Below are 23,891 nucleotides of genomic sequence, written 5' to 3' on the forward strand. Positions count from 1 at the left end.
CCTGTCCTGGCTGGGGCAGCGTGTGTGACAAACCTGGAAGGGCAGAGCTGGTGGGAAATTGTCACTTGTGTGCTGGGAGCCTGTCACTTCGCAGCCTCCCTGAGCTGCTTTCACACCCGGATCTTCTCCCACAGAAAAGTAAAAGCAAAGCCCGGCTCCCTGGTGGCACCACCGAAACCCAAGCTCTCTGGGAAGGAGCAGGGGACTCCTCCACTGACACAAAAAAAAAAAAAAAAAAAAAAAAAAAAAAAAAAAAAAAAAAAAAAAAAATTGCAGTAAAAGGGTTTCTTTCAGGCGGGGGTGGGTGGTGGTTTAGGGGAAGGGGGGCGGAGGAGGGGGAAGGAGATCCTTTGGCGGTTGACCGTCAGGAAATAACAAAATACCTTCATTTAGCTCCCGAAAGCCAGAAAAGCTCTCAAACTGTGGGAAGGTTTCACCTGGCATTTCACTGCACCCCTACCGGCATCTCCCCAGGGGGCTCCGGGACACCCCGGCAGCCCCCAGGGACCCCCGGCCCCCGTCTGCTGCCCGGCCAAAAATCAGCTTAACCCGGCCCTTTCTCCGGCTCCGAACCGGAGTCGAGGAGAACCGGAGGGTTCGGGAGGCTGGGGGTGGGGGGGGAAGGAGGAGGAGACGAGGTGACCCTAAGCACGATCGGGGTTCCCGTGGTCCCCTAAAACCTCCCCCGGGGCTGCCGGTGTTTGAAGCGGGGAAGGGATGGGGGGGGGGGAATGAGTCCTCCGGGGGGAGCAGCGGGGAGGGTTAATCCGGAGAGGATCTGTGGGTCTGGGAGGAGAAAAGCGGAGGCCGGGCAGGGGAGGGGGAGGATAAAGAGGGGAAGAAGAGCGGGGTGAGGGCTCACACCCCCAGGCTCCGCAGTGCCGCCCCCCCCGGACGGGGTGGGTGGTGTGGGTGGGGAGGGTCCTGCCTTCCCGTCCCGAATTTTTTCCTCCTGTTTTTCCCCTCTCACGGGGGAGGGGGACGGACGAGGTTGGAGAGGAAAGAAAGCTGAGCCCCAGGGCTAGGCTGCAGCCTGTCCCAGGCGGAGCGAGGCGCGGAGCTCCGGGGGGAAGGCGGGGAGGGGTCCGGAGGGTCCCCGTGAGGTTGGGGAGCACCTCCCAGCCTGGGCTGACTCCCCAGGAGCGAAAGAGAGAGACAGAAAAACCTCCGCCTCTCTGCTATCCTCCCGAATTTCAAGGGGAGAGGTGGGAGGGGAAGAAGAAGAAAAAAAAAAAATTAAAAAAAAAATCATAATCAAGGACTTAAGCTGGGACCTCCCAGCGGGAGAGATTGAAAAGGAGCCAAAGCGGGACGGAGGGAGAGACATCCCGAGCAGAGTGTGTCTCGGTTTGTGTGTGTCCTGTCCCCCCCTCCCCCCTTTTTTTTTTTTTTTTTTTTTTTTTTTCCTCCGCTGCCCCCCCAGGATGTGGGTGCCGGTGCCGCTGCTGCTGCTGCTCCCGGAGCTGCTCCCCGCCGTGCCGGCCCAGAAGCTCTCAGCCCTCACGGTAAGGCTGACACCCCCAAAAAAAACCCCCACAAAACCCCATTCACCCCCAGCTTGGTCCCCTCTGGGACACACCTGAGCGGGTTGATCCCCCCGGGGTGTGTGGGGCCCCCCCTGCAGCCCCCAGCCCAGGTTTAGGGGAGGGAAGGGGGGGGGAACCGGGGCAGCTGCCCCGGAGAGTTTGAAGAGGGGAGAGCAAGGGAGCCAAGTGGAAGTTTACTGTGGGTACCCGCAGAGCTTCGGGCCAGGGGTGATGTCGGTGTTAATGCTTTTTATTTTCCCCCGAGAGGAATAATGCAGCACTGAGGCTCTCTTCTCTTTTTTTTTTTTTTAATTTTATTTTTTAATTTTTTTCCCCCGCTTTATTTATAATTCTAAGACGAAAGGAGACTCTCTGGTGGCTATTCCAAGCTATTCTGTGATGCTAAACGTGGAGCTCTGCGTAGAGAGAGGGGTGAGCCAATTCATTAGGCTTGCTAAATAAGCCATAACCACTTCTCTAGCCAAGACCTGAGGTTTGCAGCTAATAGCTCAGTTCAGGCTTCTTGTGGAGCTCGCAGTGTTTGCGAAGCTATAATTAATGCAATCTGTAGAAATAAAAACATTTTCCTTAAATGTGTTTTTAAACAAGTGCTTGAGTAAACATAACGGGCAGCGAGTGCCCCTTTCAAGCTGTTTTTAAGTGTTTTGGTGAAGGCTTTGCCCTTTGGAGTTTATTATGCTGAAGTTACAGGCAGTGGCATAGGGAAATAGACCCTGGTTTTGTTTCGGCTGTTCAGGAAAAAAAAAAAAAATCTGTGAAGAAGAGCTGAGTTTTCCCCTTTCTTCTGCTTTTTGAGTCAGGGGAGGCTCAAGGAGAAATTGTGGTGGGGGGTGGCTGGGCTGTTCATACCTGGAATTCTTCAGAAAAAGTTTTGCCTCCACTAGGGGTTTTTTTGTGTTGTTTTTTTTTTTTTCTTTTTTAGAGGGTGGGAATGATTTGTAGATTAGTAGTTGCTAATTGAAAACCTTAAAGGAATGGGTTATCTCCATGAATTTTATAGTGTGTGGCATTTGAAAGTGTGGGACAGATAAAGTCAAGTGATTCCCATCTTTTACTCCTTAAGAACCTCATTTGAAGCACTCTGAGACTGTCAGGTGATGGATATTATTCTACTTAATAGCTTAACATTGCAATTTAATTCCAAGTGAACGTTCACAAGTGTGTAAATGGAAGTTACAAGAGACTACATGTTGCATTCTTTCTTCTGTCTAGAAGAAAAGTTCTAAATGTTAGCATGGAAAAAAACTGGGGATGCTACTAAACCATAATTTGTCCAAAGGTAAAAATCAGTGATTGGGACTGTTACATCATCTTTAAATGGGACATGACTCAGATGATGCCAAAGCCTTTTGATAGATGTGTATAAATCAGTGCTGAATGGAACTGTCATTCTGTGAGTGGCTCCCTGCTTCATGAAAGGGAACAAAAAATTAGCCCAGGGCACTTGGCCAGACTCTTACAAAATTTCAATGTCATAAACTCATGTGGCTGCATCTGACTTCACCGTTAGCTGAGAGATGTCACCCAGGCACCCAGAGTGTGTAGTTTGTTTCCAGGGGTGTCCATCTTCATCAACCATGGCCAGAAAACTCCAGCCTGGTGGAATTCCCACTTTCTGCTACCAAATAGGTAAAGGCTTTGGGGACTCAGACTAAATGAAACTTGAATATTTTGGTAGGGAGAACCAGGCTTGTTAGTAGGGGACTGTAGGTAGGGAGCCTGTGATAGTTTATTTTGAGTTCCTGTGCTCCTCCTACAGATCAGGAGAATCCTGGACTGCGTTAGGAATCCTTCCATAAAATGGGTAAGGCAGAGTCAGACACACGTAGGAAGAAAACAACACACCCACTCAATACCCAGATTTGTTTTGCATCTTCCCACAAGACAGGTTTATTTTTCTTCCTTGTCCCCATCTAAACAACAACAAAAAGGCAAGGCTGTTACAGCTACCAGAGCACTGCATCAGTCTTTCCTCCTGCAGTCCTTTTCCTTGGAGCTCACAGACTCCATAAGCCCTTCCCACATGTGCCTTTCTCATTTATTTCTCATTTTTTCATGGGGAGTATTTGCATCCTTCTCAGGAAAAGCAAACCCAGGCTGTGTAGGTAGACACTTGGTAGTATGCCAAGAAAATGAATGATTTTTTTTTTTTTTTTTTCACCTGCTGTGTTAGTGTGTGAGGGCAGAGCACTGCCATTCTTTTCTACACATCAAATAAAATTTTTTCTTTTCATTTGTGTTATCACCAGTCATGGGTATGTGCAGCTTGCCAGGTGCTGGCAAAATCAGGGGCACAGCCTCCTTAACCACAGTGGTAAATATGCCAGGAGATGAAGCTTAGCAGGGATGTGATAATAAAATCCCAAGTTCCCTCTAGCAAACACACTGCTGAAGTTAAGTTTGTTTTCCAAAAGATGACTGCATGGATCAGAGGTGTTTTTGCTTGCCTGGGTGTTGAACAGCTCTCAGTTCTAAGTGATAAACTGGATGAAGAGCAGTCAGGGAGGGGTGGATCAGCATCTGTCTTGGTGTTTTTCAGCTATCTAAGCAGATTTCTGGGCTGGTTTCACTTCACATCCCCTCTACCAGAAGCAGAGCAAGTATTGCTTTCAGAAAAGACTTTCAGTGGTGTACAGAGCTGTATCTCTGTTCAATTAGGAATAATATTTTTTGCATTTCCCTTGGGCAGCTGTGGCCTCAGCAACCACCCCCATCCACAATTCAGGTCAATGGGTGATTTTTTTTCAGATGCTGTAAGCTTTGCAAATAGTCTTATAGTAAGAAATCAGAGTTTTCACACAAATAACACCTCCAAGAGATTTCTGGTTGCCTAACAGGATTTTGTGACTGCAAATCCTGCAGGGACTGATGAGCATCTGGCTTCCTCCAACCTTGGTAACACCACCAGGACAACTTCTGGCAGGCAAAATGCATCTGGGAGCTGGCAGCTGAGATGCATCAGGCAGCCTGGAGTCTGCTTCTCTGGTCCTCATGCTACACCTAAAAAAAATGAGTGTTGTAACATGTCCTTCTCTGCCCAAACTGTGGCCTCAGCCACGACTCAGTTAGGTCCCTGTCTGTGTGCCAGAGAAGTGGAGGAGCATGAGAGCTGAGCTGATGAGCACCTGAATCTTTACTGGGCACCAGGGTCCAAGAGTTTCCAAGTTTTTGTGGTTTCACTGGGTGAGAGACAGCCCAAAGCTACTTGGAGTTTGGTCTCTTGCAGTCCAAAAATGCTCTTTGCTAAGATTGCTCCTGGACTCCTGTCTCCTGTGTAGGAGCATGTTGCAATAATAGAGGGGAAACATAATATTCCAGTTCTGAACTGCTGACTGAGCTACAGGGATGCATGGGGGAGGAAAGCATCGTTTAATATTATATTTATTGTTATTTCAAATAAACAAACATTGGCAACAGAACAGTGGATTTCATTCTGGGAAGGTAGGCTGAGAGCTGTCTCATAAGGAACCCTGAGATCTGGAGGCACTGCAGCCAATTCAGCTGCTCCTGGCTTTTCCTCCCCTTGTGTCAGACACTAATGTAAAACATTCTTCCATCCCCCCAAAATATCTTCAGTAACCTTGTCCTTTTCCCTTGTTTATGGCAGGGCAGGTAGCAGTCTGCAATTCTAGTGACACGGGTTTGCAGGGCTGGATTTTCCTTCTGCTCCCTGGGATGCACTCAGGCTTCCTGGGGGCAAGAAGCCAAGGATTGCTGAGCACTGCTGGCGTGTTTTATGAGCATTTACACCTGAAGGATTTTGGCACTTTATGATTTGAAGCACAGAGCTCATTTTATTCCTCAAACAAGCAAGTTTACTGTCACCATACTTCCCACCTCACTCTGGCATTGTTGATGTGGCTTTTTTTAGAACCATCAGCTCAGCTTTTCTCTCAGTTGTGTACCTGCACAAACAATGCAACACAAGTGTTTCTTATTTCAAAACCTTGGTGAATTATAAAGTACCCCAAACTATTTATTTTTTTTCTTCCAAAGCCTTGCTGAGCCACAGGTCCCTCTCAACCCAATATTGATCTTAGGTGGTTACAAAGGAAGAGAGTTTGCTTGAAACCACTTCTTGAAATGAACACCTCTGCCTCTTAGAAGTTCCTCTCATCAGAGGCTGAATATTTCAGGGAACAATTGTTTTCTTTTTCTCCCTTGGCACATGCTTTGTGAGTGTACAATAGCATTTAGTGCCCTGGATAGCTTCCACAACACTCCCCAATATCAGATGGACCACTAAGGTAGCTCAGTAAAGGGAAGCTGAGCACAATCAAAGCTTTCCAACTTAAGGACCTATTTGGATGGCGCCTGCAAACCCAAACATTTGGAAAAGTTACTCTAATTGTGACTGCAAAACCAAGGCCATAAATAAAACTGTAAGTGGCTCCAGATCCTAACAGCATTGTTACTGCAAATGGGCACTGCTGCAACCAAGTGTACATCAGCTCTGAAAAGAATTCTCTTTTCCACAGTGCTGCCTTGCAAGAAACACTCTGAAGGGGCAAAAGGGAAAGCTGGAGGAGAGATTTTTCCACCAGGGTGTAGTGAGAGGACAAGGGGCAATGGTTTCAAGCTTGAAGAGGAGAGATTTAGTGTCAGACATTAGGAAAAAATTCTTTGATTTGAGGGTGCTGAGCCCCTGGCCCTGGTTGCCCAAGGAAGCTGTGGCTGCCCCATCCCTGGAATTTTTCAATTGGATCCCTGGAATTGTCAGGTGGGATGGGGCTTGGAGCATCCTGGGCTGTGGGAGGTGTCCCTGACCATGGGGTTGGGACTGGAGGAGCTTTAAGGTCCCTTACAACCCAACCCATTCCATGGTTCAATGAGATGAGGAAACAAATCTAAAAGCTGTTGGAGTAATTATTGAAAGAGGTGCTAAAACTTTTGATTTAGCAGTAATTTTTCTGCATGCAGCTGACACAAAGTGCAGGTGAAAGGCCCAGGGGAGGTGGCTTCTTGGCTGAGCATCCCTAAGATTTTTAAAAAAGAAGTGAAGAATGGAAGAGAATGTGGGTGGGGAGGGAAGAACAGGGGAAAAAGAAATAGGTGGTGCCTCTTTTAGCCAGTTTTGATGCTTTTATCTGTCCTTTTAGCCCAGTGAATACCTCGAGGAACACTTGTGTGTGTTCCTGGACAGCTGGCAGGCCTCTCTGCTTGGCTTTGAGAAGCCTCTAAAGGTTGAGCTGCTCTCCAAAACCTATCTGAGCCACGGTGGTTTGGAAGTGGGGCTCTGAATTTTTGGGAGGTCTGGGCTGGCTCAGGACTTTGCCAGGGTTTCCATCCCTTCAGCCAGCCCAAGCTCACCACAGACACAGCCATTTCCACCCTGTCCTGGTGCTTCCATTTCCTGAGGGGTCTGAGAGCAGGGAGGGCAGAGGTGCCAGGAAATTAAAAACTGAGTAAAGGAAGGGTTGGGTTCAAAGACCTGTTTTTGAACAGCCAGTGAAGGTCTGAGCTTGGTTCAGGGGTGGCATTATTAAAATCTGAACAAATTCCTACATTCTTGGGGAAGCTGCATGGTGGAGGAAGGTTGAGTTTTGCAGAGGCCTCGGGAGATTTCCAACCCTTTTGTGTTCTCTTTAGGATCTAAACCCAAGTGCTTGACTTTCTGGTTGATCCAATATTGCATTTTGAGGTAGATTTTTAAGAAGTGGAGATGAAGACTGGGGAATTTCACAGAGAAAAGTTGGAATGCTTTCTTTAATGCTTTGGTTTGTTTAATCCACCCTCTTCTGCTGTCTTCTACAACACAATTCAAGTGATGCAAATAATTCTGATCTCAGCAGTCCCACAAATTCTCATGGGATATGCTTCTCTTGACATTTCTTTATCCACTTCTGATTATTATTTGATAATCTCTGCCTTCATATTTATCCACAGTGGTAGATAAAATGCTTTCCAGTGCAACATCACCTGTAAGCCTGAAAAGATGAAATGCTTTAGGAAAAAATATGCTGATGTTACACAGTAATTTATGCCAAAGGAAAAGTAGGGAGAGGAATTTCCTGCAAAGGGCATGGGGTGATAGGATGAGTGATAATGGTTTCAAGCTGAAAGAGGGTAGATTTAAGTTGGATATTAGGAAGAAACTCTTTAATTTGAGGGTGCTGAGCCTCTGGCCCAGGTTTCCCAGGGAAGCTGTGGCTGCCCCATCCCTGGAAGTGCTGAAGCCCAGGTTGGATGGGGCTGGGAGCAACCTTGGAACTGGAACTTTAAAGTCCTTTTCAACCCAACCCATTCTGTGAGCCTGTGACTCTGGGATAAGATGTAGTGAGATTATCCACAAGCACCACCCAGCAATTCACTGCAGGAAAAGAACTGAGCAGAGAAGAGCAGTTGTAGCATAAATCACTACATTTTTTCAATCTTTTCCTCCTTGCCCCATCTGCATGGGAATGGGTCTCAGTTACAGCCCCTGCTGTAGTGCAAAGGTGTGCATGGGTTATAAATTTGGGCTCCATAGAGGTGAAAGCTCCCCAAAAGCACCCGGACTGGTATTTAGGTTGGGGAGGGTAGCACTTTGTATCAGAGGGTTTCTTGATGGGACTTCACAAAACCATGAATGGGCTTCAAAAAAGCAAAGTTAACATCAACTCAGATCTGACCACAGAACCCATGCAGCAAATTTGTCTGGAGTCAGTGCCCCAGACTGGAGCTTCTGGCAGAAGGAATTGCCTTGATGAGTTAGTACCAAACCTTCAGGGATTTTTCTTTTTTTGCCTTTCCCTTTTGCAATTTATTATCTTTAAAAAGTGACCACTAAGTGTTTCGTAAGCTGCTGAAAACCCAGGCTAAAAAATACATCCTCAAATTCTTCTTGGGATGGAAGGAGAAAACATTTCCTGAAGGTGCTGCTTCCCAGCTCTGGTTTCATGTGCAGCTACAAAACTTGCTCAATAATGTTCACCTCACACCTCCCCAAACCCCAGCTTGATGTTTTCAAGAAAGAAGACTGCTTGTTCTGCCACCTTCTGAGTCACCAACTAAAGATCTTTTTTTCTTTTGCATTACCTTAAATTTGTCCTGAGGAGGTTCTGCTTCCCTCTCCTGTCTTTTAGGTGCTCATGATTAAACTGTACACAATATTGATGTATATGCTATAAATCTGTGACTTTCTTTTGAGGCTGCCAGGTGGAAATACATCATTGGCAGCACCTCAGCATAGCAGTGATATTAAAATCTCTTAGTGAGGCTGATCTATAGATATCAAAAATATATTTGCTTCATGTTTGGGGTCATGAGATGGACCTAAAGGAGAGTTCTTATCAGAGACAGAACATGCTGAATGTGATCTCCAAGCTGGCTCTGGTTCACTTCCCTCAGTTCAAGTCTTTGTCCTCATGCCCCTCTGAGTAGGTGAAGAATTATTTACTGCATTTAATCCCAGTGTTTCCATCACTTCTCCTTCACTTCAGCATCCACGGTGGTGCCTCTTAGAGCAGCTGAAGTGGTGGCAGCAAAGCTGACCCAGGCTCTGGAAGGTTCTATTTTTTGTATTGCTGGACTGAAAAAATCACTGTAGGAAATGTCACTTTTTAAAGCAAAAATTTCTCTCAAGGGCATGAGATGTGATCTGTATGGTACAGGGGGCTGCAGGGCTCTGGAGGGGAGCACAAATTCCAGAGACACCTTTGTCCCCCGAGAGGGTACAGGAGTGAAAAAAATGGCAAAAAAGAAACTAAAGAAGGCTCAGTCCACATATTTGATCAGTAAATGGTCTCTGGAGGATGCCACAGTTTTAAGAGGCAACCAGAGATCAAACCCAGAGAGGGGGCTGCCCAGAGCTCTCTCCTCCTCTCCTCCTCCTCTCCTCCTCTTCTTCTCTCTTCCTCTCTTCCTCTCTTCCTCTCTTCCTCTTCTCCTCTCCTCCTCTCCTCCTCTCCTCCTCTCCTCCTCTTCTCCTCTCTTCCTCTCTTCCTCTCCTCCTCCTCTCCTCTCCATCGCGGGTGGCAGGGACATCTCCCGGCTTCTTCTGTGATCCTGGAGCTCCTTTCCAGCCCTAACGATCCTGTGGCATTTTGGGGATCCACCACGGGAGGGAGTGCAAGGGCAGCACGGTCTGCTCCGGAGAAATCCTTTTTCTTGTTTTTATTTTTTAAAAAATTTTAAAAAATTCTTTTCTTTTTCCTCCCTTTCCTCCCTTTCCTCCCTTTCCCCCCTTTCTTCCCTTTCCCCCCTTTCTTCCCTTTCCCCCTTTTTTTCCCCTGTTTTTCCTCTTTTTTCCTCATTTTTCCTCGTTTTTCTTGTTTTTCCCTCCTTTCCCTCTTTCCCCCTTTTCCCCCTTTTCCCCGTCTTTCCCCCCTCTCCCCCCCTTTCCCCCTTTCCCCCTTTCCCCCTTTTCCCCCTTTTTCCCCTTTTCCTCCTTTTCCTCCTTTTCCTCCTTTTTTCTCTCTTCTCTCTCTTCTCTCTCTTCTCTCTCTTCTCTCTCTTCTCTCTCTTCTCTCTCTTCTCTCTTTTCTCTCTTTTCTCTTTTCTCTCTTTCCTCTCTTTCCTCTCTTTCCTCTTTCCTCTCTTTCCTCTCTTTCCTCTCTTTCCTCTCTTTCCTCTCTTTCCTCTCTTTCCTCTCTTTCCTCTTTCCTCTTTCCTCTTTCCTCTCTTTTTTCTCTTTTTTCTCTTTTTTCTCTTTTTTCTCTTTTTTCTCTTTTTTCACTTTTTTTCTCTCTTTTCTCTCTTTTCTCTCTTTTCTCTCTTTTCCCTCTTTTCCCTCTTTTCCCTCTTTTCCCTCTTTTCCCTCTTTTCCCTCTTTTCCCTCTTTTCCTCTCTTCTTTCTCTTCTTTCTCTTCCTTTTTTCTCCCCAGCTGCCTGAGGCTGGAAGGGGAGGAAAGGGGCAAACTGGGGAACCCTCACTTTTCAGCACTTGCCACTCAGCTGCCCATCAGACAGACCCTCAGATGGGGGAAAAAAAAAAAAAAAAAAAAAAAAAAGAGAAAAATCTCAAACAGCAGATCTAAGCAGAAAGTATTGAAAGGTAAAAGCCAGTTCTGTAAAAATAGATGTCTGTAATGTCATGGCTTGCCCTGACACGGGGTAATTATCAGCACTGGTGAGAGCTCAGAGCAGGTTTTGGGGGGGAGAAAGGGGAAATGTGGCCCAAAATCTGAGTTGCTCAGGATTCTGAGACACCAGGAGGGGATCAGCAAGCAAGTGGCCTCTTCATTTCACTGCATGGATCCATAGCATTTCTTTTCTGCAGCATTTATTGCAGGATTTGGGGTGAGTAAGACAAAACAAAGTGGACAACTTCTTTTCCACCCTGTATTTAATGGGATTAAGTTTCAGACTGCATCCTCCTGGGAAGGGAGTTTTCAAGCATGTCTAATTTTTGATGGATTTCAGCCTAAGTGGATTTAGTTGCAAATCTGAACTTTGTACAGGAGGTTTTCTCTTTCCATCTTGTTTCCTTCTTGAGAGGTTCCATAAATTATATTTCTGAGAGAAAGGGAAGGAGTTTTTGAAAGAAGTGTTCATTTGGTAAATTGCTCTTCTGTTTAAGTTTCCCCATTCCAGGTGTTGAGCAAAAGCTCTGTCACTGCTTGGTGATGGACTTCCATTAGTTTGCAATAAAATTACAAGGCAATATTCATGCACTGGTAACTGATTTCTTTCTGAGGCAAGCAAAAAAAAAAAAAAAAAAGGCAAAAAAAGCAGAGTTCAAATGTCTATTTGTCTGCACCCAGGGCAGTGATTTTTTTTCCAGCAGACAGTGCTGCTCTCCTGGAGTTTCAGTGATTTTTGCAGACACCAGATCAGGAGAGGTTCAAAGCAATGAGGGAGTCAGTGTGTTTCCTACTGGGTGGCAAAATCAGCCCTGACACCAAGAAGAAATGGCTTTAATAGTGCTTCTGTTAAACTGGTGGCTGGTGAGGATCCCACAGAAGTGCTGCTGGTTTGGCAGAGGAACTGGGCAGATGAGCACAGATTCCCAGCACAGTTTGTGTTGGGGCAAACCAAAAGAGTTAGCAAGAGTTAACTTGCTAGGAGCAAGCCCAGAAGAGCTTGAATTTTATTCCCTTTGTGACTTGAGGTGTTGACTGGGCTGTCACTGCAGATTTTCCTCCAACCTTCTCCTTCCCCATACAGTTCTTTCTTAGGACCTTACAGTTCTTTCTTCAGCACATCTCCCTGCCCCAGTGCTTCCATGCCTTGCCTACTTGGTGGTTGTCATCACTTTGGGTTTGTACCATGTTTGGGGCAAAAGATCTTCATTCTTGGCTGGCCCTCTTAGGCTACTGCCATTATCAAGTTCAATCATAAATAAGAAGTTTAAATAATAAGCACCCCATGAGGGTGCTGAGACCCTGGCACAGGTTGCCCAGAGAGGTGGTGGAAGCCCCATCCATCCCTGGAAGTTTTTAAGGTCAGGTTGGATGGGGTTGGAGCACCCTGGGCTGTGGAAGGTGTCCCTGCACATGCAGGGGTTGGACCTGGATGAGCTTTAAGGTTCCTTCCAACCCTGAAAATTCTATGAATTTAAGAGTAAATCTTGAATGTCACCTGCTTACAGACAACCAGAAAACTGGGGGGTGTGCAAACAGCTGAGTTGATCAAGCACTTGTGGCCACCAAATGGTTCTTTTCATCCTCTGCATAATACCCAAGCTGGCTGCTTTCTATAGACTTCCCTGGTTGTTTTAGGGTTTTGGTTTTGGGGTGTTTTTTTTTTTTGGACCTAATCTACCTATTGTAAAGAATTGGAGCAATTAATTCATCACTCCAGGAGGAGATGAGCAGAAGTTTCTGTCCCCTGCTCTTGTCCCCTGGCCAAAGGGGACCTGCACAGTGCAGAGGGCCCAATGTCATCTGCCTGCTGTTTCCTGACTTCGTGAGAGCTTTAGTGTTTCAGCCTTATCACTGCCCTAAAGTTGGGCTTCTCAGGCTCTGCTCTGTCTTTCCTTCCACGGTGCCAAAACCTCTTTTTCCCCTGGAGGGAAAAAAAAAAGCCCTGAACCAACCCAGCCTGGGCTTTCCTGCAAAGAGTAAAGAATGTTTGGATGCCTCTTCCTATTTTTCCAAGTAGCTCTGAGTGGAGCTGGGAGCTCCTCTAACCCTGCTCTTCCCTACCTTTTCTTGAAGGAGATGGATCTGGATGCAAGATACTTCCAGCCTCTGGATGCAGCCCAAAGAGCTGAGAATTGTTCTTGCTGCTCAATTCACCACCTCTTGAATATTCTCTTTTTTAAAAATCAGCACCAAGAACCTTCTGGGAAACCTGGCCCAAAGGCTCTATTGACAACCCCAAGAGGTGTCAAGCATGATCAAGGGGCACAGATCTTCCTCCTGTAGGGTAACTGGGGGTTCAGAGCAATAAATTCCCTAGAATGCCCTAGAATCACATCAGTCACCCATGGGTATGCAGGGGGGAAAAACAGACATTCCTCTGCAATGATTTCCTTCCTTTTGTTTTCCAGTGGTGATCAGAAAGCCCCCATAAAAGCTTCCAGTTCCCTTGGGATTAATACTCAGAAATTTAGAGTTTTCTCTTGCTGAAGTTTATGCAATTTGATCTGACCACTTCCATCTGAGGTGTGTGTGTGTGTACGTGTGGGTTTGGGGCTGAGAAAGGGGATGATGCCCAGGAGTTCAGTATTAGTTTTCATTTGACAAATTTTCTGGGTTGTTAAGCTCTGACTGTGGTGGAAAGGGTGCAGGGAAGCTGGCTTTGGTGGCTGATAAATCTGTATTATCTCAGGAGGGAAAAGAATACAATCTCCTTTCAGATCAGGTCCACTTCAGGAATTGCCTCAGGCAATAGCTGGTTTTATTTTAGTAGCTCTCTTGACTATTATCCTAAATGGGGAGAGAATAGAGAGGGCTTTTACTGCTTCAATTGCTTATTATGACAGCAGTCTTCACAAAATTCACCCAGTTTGGCACAAAAAGAAATGATTTATTTCCAACTGCCATCCTGAGCCTCCTCCACACACCTGGGGGTGAGGAAACTCCCAAGTGAAATTCATTTTACAGCCCTGTCAGGAAATCCCACTCATTGCAAGTCAGAAGCAACCAGAAGTGCTCAATGAAATTAGGTGGTTACAAATAGGAGTAATTTCATGGAAAAAAAAAACAACAAAAAAACCAACCCCTCACTGTTTCCACCTGACAGCAATTCAAGCCATGTCAGCCAGGCAATGAAATTCCCTCCAGGGAGCTTCACATCAATGAGTTCAACATTAGAAGGGGTGTGGGTGATGGATGGAAAAGCTGGAGAGCAATGACAAATCTATCAAAGCTGGAGAAGGGAAAGGGGGGGGTCACAGTTCATATTCTCCAGCTATTTTGTGGTATGCAGGATGTCTCTCAGGAAGAGCCCTGCAGCTCTGTGCTGTCAGCAAAAGCAAAGCAGGTGTGTGTCTGAGGGCAGCAAGAAGAGCTGCTTTCTGTTTCCCCAAACCTGAGCTTTCTTGTTGGGAGTGTGGGTCAGCACCTTTGAAACACCTCGGTGATTATTTTTTTATGGTCTCTGGTTTGGCTGGAACACTCCTGTTCAGTGGTGTGGCCTTCAGGAGTGGGGAAATTCAACAAAAAAAAAGAAGAAAAAAAAAAAAAAAAGGGGAAAAAAGGGTAATTGGAGCTGATTGTTTGATTTCCTCTCAGTTCTTTGTGAGTGTAAAAGTGTGCCTTTGAAAAGTGTGTTTAAAAAAGGGGAGGGGGGGGATGTGTGCCAGGTGACTGCAGGGTGGTTCAAGTGATGGAGAAGCATGGGTGAGGGAAACTGAGGCAATTTGTCCCCCTGGCCCAGGGGTCTGAAAGGTCAGCAGAGATTCTAGCAGGTGGTTCAAGTGATGGAGAAGCATGGGTGAGGGAAACTGAGGCAATCTGTCCCCCTGGCCCAGGGGTCTAGAGATCAGCAAAGATCCTACCCCATGGTGCTGCTTGATTAAAGCAAGGTCCCAGTTCTGTCCCTGCCCTCCTGACCATCACTTTGGGACCTGAAGAGAAGAAGTGGCAGCCCCAGGCACTCAGCACAAGTCATTTGGGAGCATCCTGATCAGGGCTTGTGGGGGGTGGGCAGAGGAGCTGAGGGTGCAGCTGCCCAGAGGTGCCAGAGGGTTTCTGTGATGGCAACTCAAATATTCCACACTTTTCATCATGGGTGTGCTGAAACTTCTCCCTGGCATCCTCCTGAGTCCCCTGGGAGTTTGAGCAAGGCAGAGTGGGACAAGTGTCTGTCCTCTTGGAACAAGGGGAGCTTCATTTCTGAATGAGAATAAACTTAAATATGGGGAATAAACTCTCCTATAAGGTGGAGCAGGCAGAGGAGCTCAGGGATGGTTGCAGTGGTTCAAGGTGTTATTTCAGTTTTTGTGGGCAATAATCCCTCTTGTCCATTGACCTGGGGCTGGGAAATGAAGGCTGCTCTTTCAGTTCTTGTTGCAGCATCTTGATCAGGCTTTGAAGTTTGTTTTTTTTTTTCTAGCCCAGAGCTCTCTGCTGCTCAGCCTTCTGATGTCACAGAACCAGAGAATTTTCAGGGTTGGAAGGGACCTTTAAGATCATCAACTTCCAACCCTCCTGCCATGGGGGGGGGTTGTTTTTCAGATGGACTTTTTTTCTTGGCAAAAGAAAGACTTCTTTCTTTTGGGACTTTTTTCATGGCAAGGGTGAACACCACTGCACTCTTGCTATTTCATTTTCCAAAGGGCAGGAGGATCTGTGCCAGGGGAATCCTTTGGGACTGTTCTGGTGGTGGTCAAAATACACTGGGACTGGAATCAAACACTTGGCAGGTGTTGCCTGATGGACTGGGAAGCCAGGTGTCACCTTTTTTCTCTTCATCACCTCATAAAACACATACCCAGCACTTTGTTCCCCTGGGGAGAATTCATCAGTGGTGTTCAGCTTTGGCATGGACCCTTCCCTCATCCTGCAGAGGGTGATGGAGAAGTGGAGTTCCATTGTATCTAGCAGGTCCTTTGGGACCCCTTCCTCCTAGAGAGAGTCTGTGAGGGCTTGGGAGCTAATTCTGGAGCTCTGGCAGTGGCTACATTGGTGGGACTGTGCCAACAGTGCTGCTCAGAAACAGAAGAGGTTAAAAAAAATAATAATAATAAAAAAGAGCAAATATTTTTTCTCTATTCCTAAGTGAGTAGTAAAATCTCTGCTGTTTTTCTGCTGGATGGATTGAACAATCTCACCCAGGAGGCCCAGTTCCAGCTTTTCTGTCCATTTCCCATCCTCCTCCTAAAGCTTTCTCCTTTAGGAGGCAGTGGAAACTGAGGCAGTGGAAAGGATGCTTCCCTCACCTCCTAGAAGAGCCCTTCTGAAAGGCCAAACCAAGATCCCAGCTAGAAGAGGGGCTGGCAAAGTGGGGAGAGAAGAGCCCCATCCACCTGCAGATCCCTGCCCAATATATTTGAAAGATCAAAAAAAAAAAAGCAAAGCAGAAGAGAAGAATGTTTCCATCAATATCCCAGATAGCCATCTAGCTCCAGGCAGGCTAGAAAAAATGCTCCCCTCTTGCCCAACTCATGTTTGTGCATGCACTGACTCCTCTGCTTGGTGATTTTTGGGGTTTTTGTTGGTTTTTAACTGATTTCCTTCTTTTTCTGGGGAGGTGGCTTTTCATTAGCTGAGATTGGAAAGGCATCTTGTTATCAATAGCACAACAAGTGAACCCTCTGCCAGCCAAGCTGCTTTGCTGAGGGGCTCAGTGTTTCCTTTCATGATAAAAATAATATAAGCAAAGCTACAAGTGATTAAAAGCTCTATTGGCATAAAGAGGGAAGGAGGGGAAAATATAGGGCAAGTTTTAATAATATTGTTTTAAAGGCAATTCTCCAATGAAATGTTGCTTTTGAAAACAGAACATTTCTTAGCAAGCAGCACTGCTGTTTGAAAGCATTTCTATAAACTTGATTTTATGGAAATCCTGGGTTTCTGGTGCTGATGTTCTTGAAGAGATGGAGAAATAATCATTAAATGGTACTCTAGAAATGGGCAGCAATGCAGAGAAGCTTTAGTTCCTGAAAGAGCTGGCAGAAGATAAAATTCTATGAAATAAAGCAATTTGTAAGTAGAAGGAGTTAAATTTTAATTGGAAAGAACTTCAGGCAGCTGTTGTGTTTTAAGTGCAGAGTAACACAACTGTGGTGCATGGTTTTGTGGTACCTCCCCAACTAATAAACAGGAGTTTTAAAAGCTTCATGAGCTGAGTTCACCTGTGTGAACCTTTTCTCACCTGAAAGGGATTCTGAAAAAAATTGCAAACTCTTCAGCTTCTCTGACTTAGCTCTTTATTACCCATCAAATCATTTTATTTCAGTTTTGGGGACATTATAACTACTCAGTGTTGCTTTTTTATTTTTTTCCCAGTTATCTTTCTCTTCCTCTACCATTTTTAATATGAAAATATAAATTTTCTGAGAACAGATTTGGTGTACACTGAAGGTGAGGCTCATTTAAAGGCCAGGACATCAAGTCCTTTGTTCAGAAATCCATAACTTAATACAGAGGGGCAAAAATATCCAAGGATTTTGAAGGTGTTACAGAATGTTTTTCAGCCTTGCAATAGCCTAGAAAACCAGATTCTATTAATGAAACATCAGAAGGCACCATAAATACTGTTTGACTGGGGTGTCCATACAGGAAAACTTCTCAGGTACACCTGCAATAGGGGAAAAAACCCTCAGATTTGAATTTTGAGTCATTATTGAGCATGCCAAGACACTGAGATAAGACAGCTCAGGTTGTTGGTTCCTTTTGCTTTGTTTCTGATTCAAAGCTTCACAGACAGCTTCAGCTTTACCCCTGCAGAAACAGGGGAAAAAAAAGTTATTATCCATATATAGCCACCATCAAAGACAAACTTAAAAAAGAAAAAAAGTGTTGATTTTATTCTCTCAGCTGTCCCTTTTATCTGTTTCATCCTCCCCAATCATCTTTGCATGGCAGATAAGAAGATTGCCTTCATCTATACAAGTTTAAAGATGTGATTTGGAGGGTGTCTTCAAAGTTCCACTCTTCAGACAAGCCTTTGAAAAACCCCAACCTGTTTCATTTGAGTATTTTTAAAGGCATCTTTGGTGTTGTATAGAAAATTTCCTTGGGTAAGCACAGTTCCTTTGCATTTATACCCCTTGCATGATCTCAGTGTCACAGTGACCTTACCCCTATCAACCTCCTGAGAGTCAAAATAATCCAATCTTAGAACTGTCTTCTCTACTTACCCAGTGTGAAAACATCCCCACAACCCAGTCTAAATACATTTAGATCCACCAAATTAGCACATGGAAGGCTTGTTTTCTTTTTTTTTCTTCTTCTCATATTATTCAATTAAAAATGAATTCCCCTTCCTGAGTCCAAAGCAAATCATTACACATCCCTCTCAGGGGACCAGTTCCTTTCTGCTTGAACCACTCCAAGTGCCAAAACCATCTTAATAGGGTGAAAAAATGTAATGTGGAAGGCAAGTGGTCTGCAATAGAGCCTCAGGCTCTGTGTGAGGACCAGGGGGGCTCCTCATGGGCAGTCCCAGCCCCAGCCAGCATCCAGCAGCACCAGAAGGCACCCTAAAAAAAATCCCTGTATCCTCTGCCAAGTTGTTCTTCCAGTGCAAAATTGCAGCAAGCAGATTTTGGAGCTGGAAAGGGTGATGCAAAGCAATTCAAGGCAAGCAGAGGCCAAGCTGTTGTTTCCAGTCTTACAGGACAGAGATTGAGTCATTTGGTGGCAGTGTGAGAATCCCATTAAGCACCTCTGTGTCCTGGTTGGCATGGGGTGGGGTTGTACTTTGTGTAACACACATTTTGTGGCTTGAAATTGCTCTGAAATACACAGGCAATAGAGAAGGGGAACTCTGAGTCAATCCCATTTGTTATTCTGGAGTTCCTTTGTTATTCCTTTGGGAAGACTTTCCACCCCCTGGAGAAGGAAGATCCCAAAGAAGAGAAGCACAACCCCAAAGCTAAGGGCCCCATCGTCCTCTAAGCAACACACACACTTTTGGGGTGATGAGAGGGGATTAGTGGGGGAAGGGAGGAATAAAACCTGTTTCCCATTTGCACCAGTTGCATTTCCTGGAGATCACCTGCAGCTGTGTCATGAGCCAGCCCTCTCCCTGCCCTTTTTTTTTTTACCCCCTTTTACTACCTGGGGGTGGCAGGGAGGTTGAGCTATGGGATGAGCTCCTGGTACAGCTGAGATGTTAAGAAGGGGCTGGGCTTGCAATTTGGGTTTGCCTAAATACTGTGTTGGGCAGCTTGGCTCCTGCTTGCTGCTTTTCCCAATGTTCCTGTGCCAGGAGAGACTCCAATTTCTCAGGTAGGCTTTCAGGTTTTTTTTCTGTGTTTAGCAGCTGGTACTTGCTAAGGGAACAGCTTCTTTTGGTGCCAAGGCCAGGGGATGCTGCTTGCTACCTAAATAACCCAGGCAATGTTTGTTAGGGTCTGGTTTGAGTTAAACACTCAGGCTAGGAATTAAACCTAGTGGAGAGCTCAGACTTGACTGAGGTTGTCCTTAAGCTGGTGACTCTTCTCAAGGTGACTGGGGTTTTTTTTGCTTGATGGAAATAATTTTCCTTTGCCTGATAGAAAAGGATCCCATTCCCTCCCTCTGCTCTGGGGGTGCTTCAGCTCTGAGCAGGTGGAGCCTCCTCTTCCTCCCATGCCTTGGTTGGTTTTTGGGGGTGCTCTCTCTGAGCTGTTCTACAGCACTAAGAGGAAACCTCAGCTCAAGGTGGCAACTGGGAGGGTGCAAAAGGGATGAGGTTTTTATCTAGCTTTGAAAGCATAGATTGATATTTTGCCTGGAAATGAAACAATTTCTTCTGGTGATGCTGTCCTGCTCCCACCTCATGGTGTCAGGGTAAAGATCTCTGTGTGAAGCAAGGCTTCCCATGACTGAGGTTGTCCCAATTCCTGTGGAACCTGTGGTCCTTCCAAGTTCCTGTGGAGCTCCTGCAAGTGCTGTTGGGAGGTGGGATATATGGCAGCAGAGGTGTCAGGGATGTTGGTCTGGTTTATCCTGGTGGAGGCAGCTGAGGGGATCCTGCTGGTTGGGATGTGGAACAAGGAAATCAGTTGAGAAACATCTTCTCAGAGGCTTCCAAAATGTCTTTGTCAAGCTCTTTCTTTTGGGTAGAGGCAGCAGAAGCTGTTGGCTGTCTGGAAGAACAACTGAGACTTCCTCAACCTCTTTGTCCAGAGCAAACTGAAATTCCTCTGCCTTCCCCTTTTGGGTTTGGATAATCTGAGGGTAAAACTCCCCTGCCCACGTAGCCCTCCCTCAGGGGAGCAGTGGAATGGAGGGGAGGATTTGTTGGGTAATTTTACAGGGTGGTGATGTAAAAGAGAGCAGGGAGCTGAACTTTGGGGTGGACTTGTTGTCAGCTTGCACGCCTTGATGTAACCTTGGGGCTCAGAGCTTTGTGGTTGCTCTCTGGAGATGGAATTTTCCTGCATTAGCACTGTGTGGGATTTGTTCCCCAGCTCCGTGGTTGGGGGAGGAAATGTCCCCCCTCTTTCTGAGGGTGGTGGGAAGGGGAGTATGTGAGGAATGTTGAAAAGCTGTTCCCTAAACCACATAACAGAAACAATGGAAAAAGGAGGAGTTGCTGCTCAAGCTGTTGTATCCCCTGTGTATGTTTCTCAGAGCTCACCAAGTTTACTCTGGACACAGTGCCAATAATTTTAGCTTCAGCTGCTGCTGGGTTTTTGTTACGTGGCCCTTGCTGAGCACTCAGGTGTCCTGGATCAGTGAATTTGCAGCAAATCTCTCAAAAGGGAGCTTGAGAATTCTGCTGAGTGCCACCTGCCCCATGTCCCTTAAGCCCCCCACCTCTTATTTTACTCTTAGAAAAGGTGCTGTAGATGTACACGAGGAAAATTCTCCTTCTATAGCAGTGAATTATTATTATTCAAATGGAAGGGGTTGCACAGCTGCAAGTTGGAAGAGTTTGACATGGATTTACAGATGGGATCCTCAGTGATGCCTTAGTGATTCCTGCCCTTTATTTTGTCTTCTGTGAGATTCTGCTCTATTTAGGGATGATGGGCAGCATTCCTCAGCAATGCTTGATGTGCTCATATTATTCAGCTAAAAGCCAAACTGTTCAGCTCCAAGGATGGAACTGAAAGAATGAAAGCACCTGGGAAGATCCTTGAATGAACCAGGACTTGTAAAATGTTCAATCTTCTGAGGTGCCTGAGGATGAAAGCTGCACCTTTCCTGTAAGCCAGGTGTCTGCACCTGGGGCTAAAGGAAGGAGAGACAGGAAACACTTTTTGGGTCTGTGCTCGTTTTTAGGACTGGGGGAATAAATCCTACTGGAGGTTGGGTTGCAGATGCATCCTTGCAGAAGTGAATCAGCCTCTTCTCTTGTCTGTCAGCACCAGAGGAAATCCCCACCCAGCTGGCTCCTGGAAGCATCAAGACCTCACCTATTCTGAGAAGAAAGGCTCTATTGTTAGCAGCACTTTACTGACTTCCAGAAACTGGATTGAGTTCACTAGCTCAGAAAAATGCTAAGATTGTGACCACGGAGCACACCTATTAATAGAATCTAAGAAGGATAAAGCACAGGATAAAGTGGTTTCTCAGGCTGCTGGGAAGATTCCTGAAGCAGAGGATTTCCAGGACAAATTCTATCAGCTGCACGAAAACAACTGAAATGCTGTAATTTAAGTTATTTACAGCTTCTCTGGATGGGCTTTCAGTTGATAATTCTATGATAAATATTCCAGGTGATGCCTGTCCCTTAAAAATAAGGAATTGCAAGATAAAGAAAAAGAGAATTTTTAATGAGTTATTAGAAGAGCAACAAGAAGTAGATGGGGATGCCTTTCTGTGCTGATTCTACAGCTCAGACAAGGTTTAAATCCCAAAGTGAAATGATGCATAATTCATTGTGTTTCTCCATTGTCTTCATGATCTTTAAGGTCCTTTCCAACTCAAGCCATTCAATGATTTTAAGTACTCCTGATCTGAATCACATCACTTGCAAGAAGCAGCAATAGCTGGGGATGCTGATGCAGTTTACAATGGGTTGGTAAAGAGTCCAAAACCAAAATTAAACAAAAACCAAAATCCTAAAATTAATCAGTTACTTGGAACAATATTTCCCAAGCATATTATATTCTTTCACTTGAATGAATTGTTTTCTCTAGTGACAAATATTAGAGGTTGTTCTCCTGAGCCTGGCAGGTAGCTGGGCTCTATAAAACCCTTTTCCATACAGGGTGACTCCCACTTCCCAGTTGTGGCTTTGCAGATGGCATCCAGAATTCTGGAAAAATTGTCTTTCATGCCCATCAGTCACAGACACAGCCAGGATCCCTCTCAGCCACAATAAAAGACCACAGAAATTTTGGTCCAGGCAGTTTCTCTGAGTGTGTGAATTCATCCCATTCACACCCAAGCAATTCAAAGCCTCCTCTCTGTGCCAGGGTGAGGAATCCTTGCAGACAGCCTTGGCTTTTCATAACAAATTCTTATCACCCTTAAATGCAGAAAGAAAATTCCAAGCAGCAAGAGGTCAGAAGACTCAGAATCAGCTCCTTCCAGAAGCTTGTGTTTTATCTCTCAATATTCCCCTAAGATCCAGCCAGGCTGACTAAAGGCTGCCTGAGCTTTTTGGAACCAGCTGACAGTTTCCCACTTATTTCAGTCTTAACTTGAAATTTTAAATTGAGCTCTTAAGTGTTACATGCAGCAATGAATCAAATATATGTGAATTTTCCCACTGCTTCCCAGTAGAGGAATTTCCTACTTTCTAACTACTCCTTGGAGGAAAGATACTGATAATTAATTCACCTTATTCCATGGACTTTCTGGGTAAAATGATGCCTTTCCCCCCTGCTCCCATAGTAAACAATTCTTTACAGGGGCTGAACAACAGCATAAAAAAAGTCAATGAAATAATCTACTTTTTCTATAAATCTCACTTTGTATTATTTTCTTGTTTTTCATATAGGAATCTCAGCATGAGCAGTAATAAAGCAGATTTTCTCAGTGCTTCCTTGACTCAGATACCCTTTAATTAAAATAATTTCAATCATGCAGCCTTACAAAGCTCAGAGATTTTTGGCGAGGTACTCAGAAAGGTGACTGTAGTAGGGCAAATATTTTTTTTTAGTACAAAAAAATCCTACATCAACGAAAAAAAATGACCAACAAACTTCTGATTTCACATATGAGGTAATTCTGAAGAGTCAGACAAATATGCAGACGTGCACAGAAAGAGGCTGATGCATGAAAATCCCCTATTTAAACAAAACTACCAGACTTTACAGCTTGTGAAAGCAGTGAGTTTGCTGCTGCAAAAGCAAACAAGAACATCTGGATGGGGCAGGTGTTCTGGTGTGGATCACTCTGGGGCTCTGGAGTTAATTTATGGATATTTGGGAACAAGTACAGCTTTGGTAGTTTTCTCCATCATGAATGGTGCCAGTGTTGATGTGGGGAGACTCAAAAAACCAGATTTCTGCCCACCTTTTTCATGTTTAATTCTCAGCTGAGAGTCAGAGGAATAGCATCAGTTCATTTGGGTGAAAAGAGGTGGATTTACAGTCTGAGATTGCCCAGCTAGAGCTGAAAAAATTGGTTGCTCTCCTTGTAAGGGATGCTGGCTGGGGATCTGAGGTCTGCCTCAAAGGTTTCTGTCTTAACCCCAGGCAGTATTCCTTTTGCTGCCCCAGGGAAATCTGTAGAAATGGTGCATGGGATTGGGATGGAGTCAAACTGGTGGAATGTTCTTACACTGGGAAAAAGGGAAAGACTGACCAGTTGTAAAGATGCTGCATGGAGAAAAAAAAAAGTTGGGATCTCTAACTGAGTGCTAGCATCCAGCACAGAGCTTCAATTGTGCATTTTCAGTCTTTATTTCTGCTTGCTGAGGAAGAGCATCCCAAGTCATCCAACCACAGTACCAGGAAAACTCTTCAGATGAGCAGATTGTCAGAGCTCGGAGTGAAAGGGAAAAAATGAAGGTTTATTCTGCATGTTCCTGATATTTCTGAGTTGTCAGCTTGGCTGGCTGCATTTACCTCCTCTGAGGGAAAACATCTGTGGCTGGAGTCAGTCAACCTTTAACTTAATTGGAAAACACTTTCTCAAGCTTGGGATTCCTGCTCTAGACTCTAGGAAGGAAACCTCTTTCCCACAGCTAACTGCATAGCTGACATAATTTGGTTTGGACACTGCTTCTCAAGAGTGGGAAGATGAGTGCATTTTTATTACTAGGTTAATCACCTCTTCTTTAAGCAGTTTCAGGATATACTTTTTAAAAATTCACTCTTTTAAATCCAGAAAAAATAATCTGCTGTTAGGGAAGGGACTATTAAGCATATGAATATTCATAGATAAATCACTCCTGTTCTCCCTCATACTGATGAGTGTGTAAACC

At 45.2% G+C, this 23,891-nt stretch overlaps 1 protein-coding gene across 13 annotated transcripts in view; it reads left to right on the top strand.

The window, feature by feature from the left end:
- Nucleotides 1-824: 824 nt before the first annotated feature.
- Nucleotides 825-23,891, top strand: part of SMOC2 (SPARC related modular calcium binding 2) — a 131,539-nt gene continuing 108,472 nt past the window's right edge. For 10 of the 13 annotated variants that reach the window (XM_071738883.1, XM_071738885.1, XM_071738884.1 and 7 more), the window contains exon 1: nt 1,273-1,505. In XM_071738883.1, coding sequence (XP_071594984.1) covers nt 1,425-1,505 — 81 coding nt within the window. In that variant the 5' untranslated portion in view covers nt 1,273-1,424. Of the gene's footprint in view, nt 1,506-23,891 lie in introns of all 13 variants that reach the window. The other 3 variants (XM_071738893.1, XM_071738895.1, XM_071738891.1) reach the window with 3 other exon arrangements.

The sequence above is a fragment of the Heliangelus exortis genome, chromosome 3, assembly GCF_036169615.1.
Source record: "Heliangelus exortis chromosome 3, bHelExo1.hap1, whole genome shotgun sequence".
In the NCBI taxonomy this organism is placed as follows: domain Eukaryota; kingdom Metazoa; phylum Chordata; class Aves; order Apodiformes; family Trochilidae; genus Heliangelus; species Heliangelus exortis.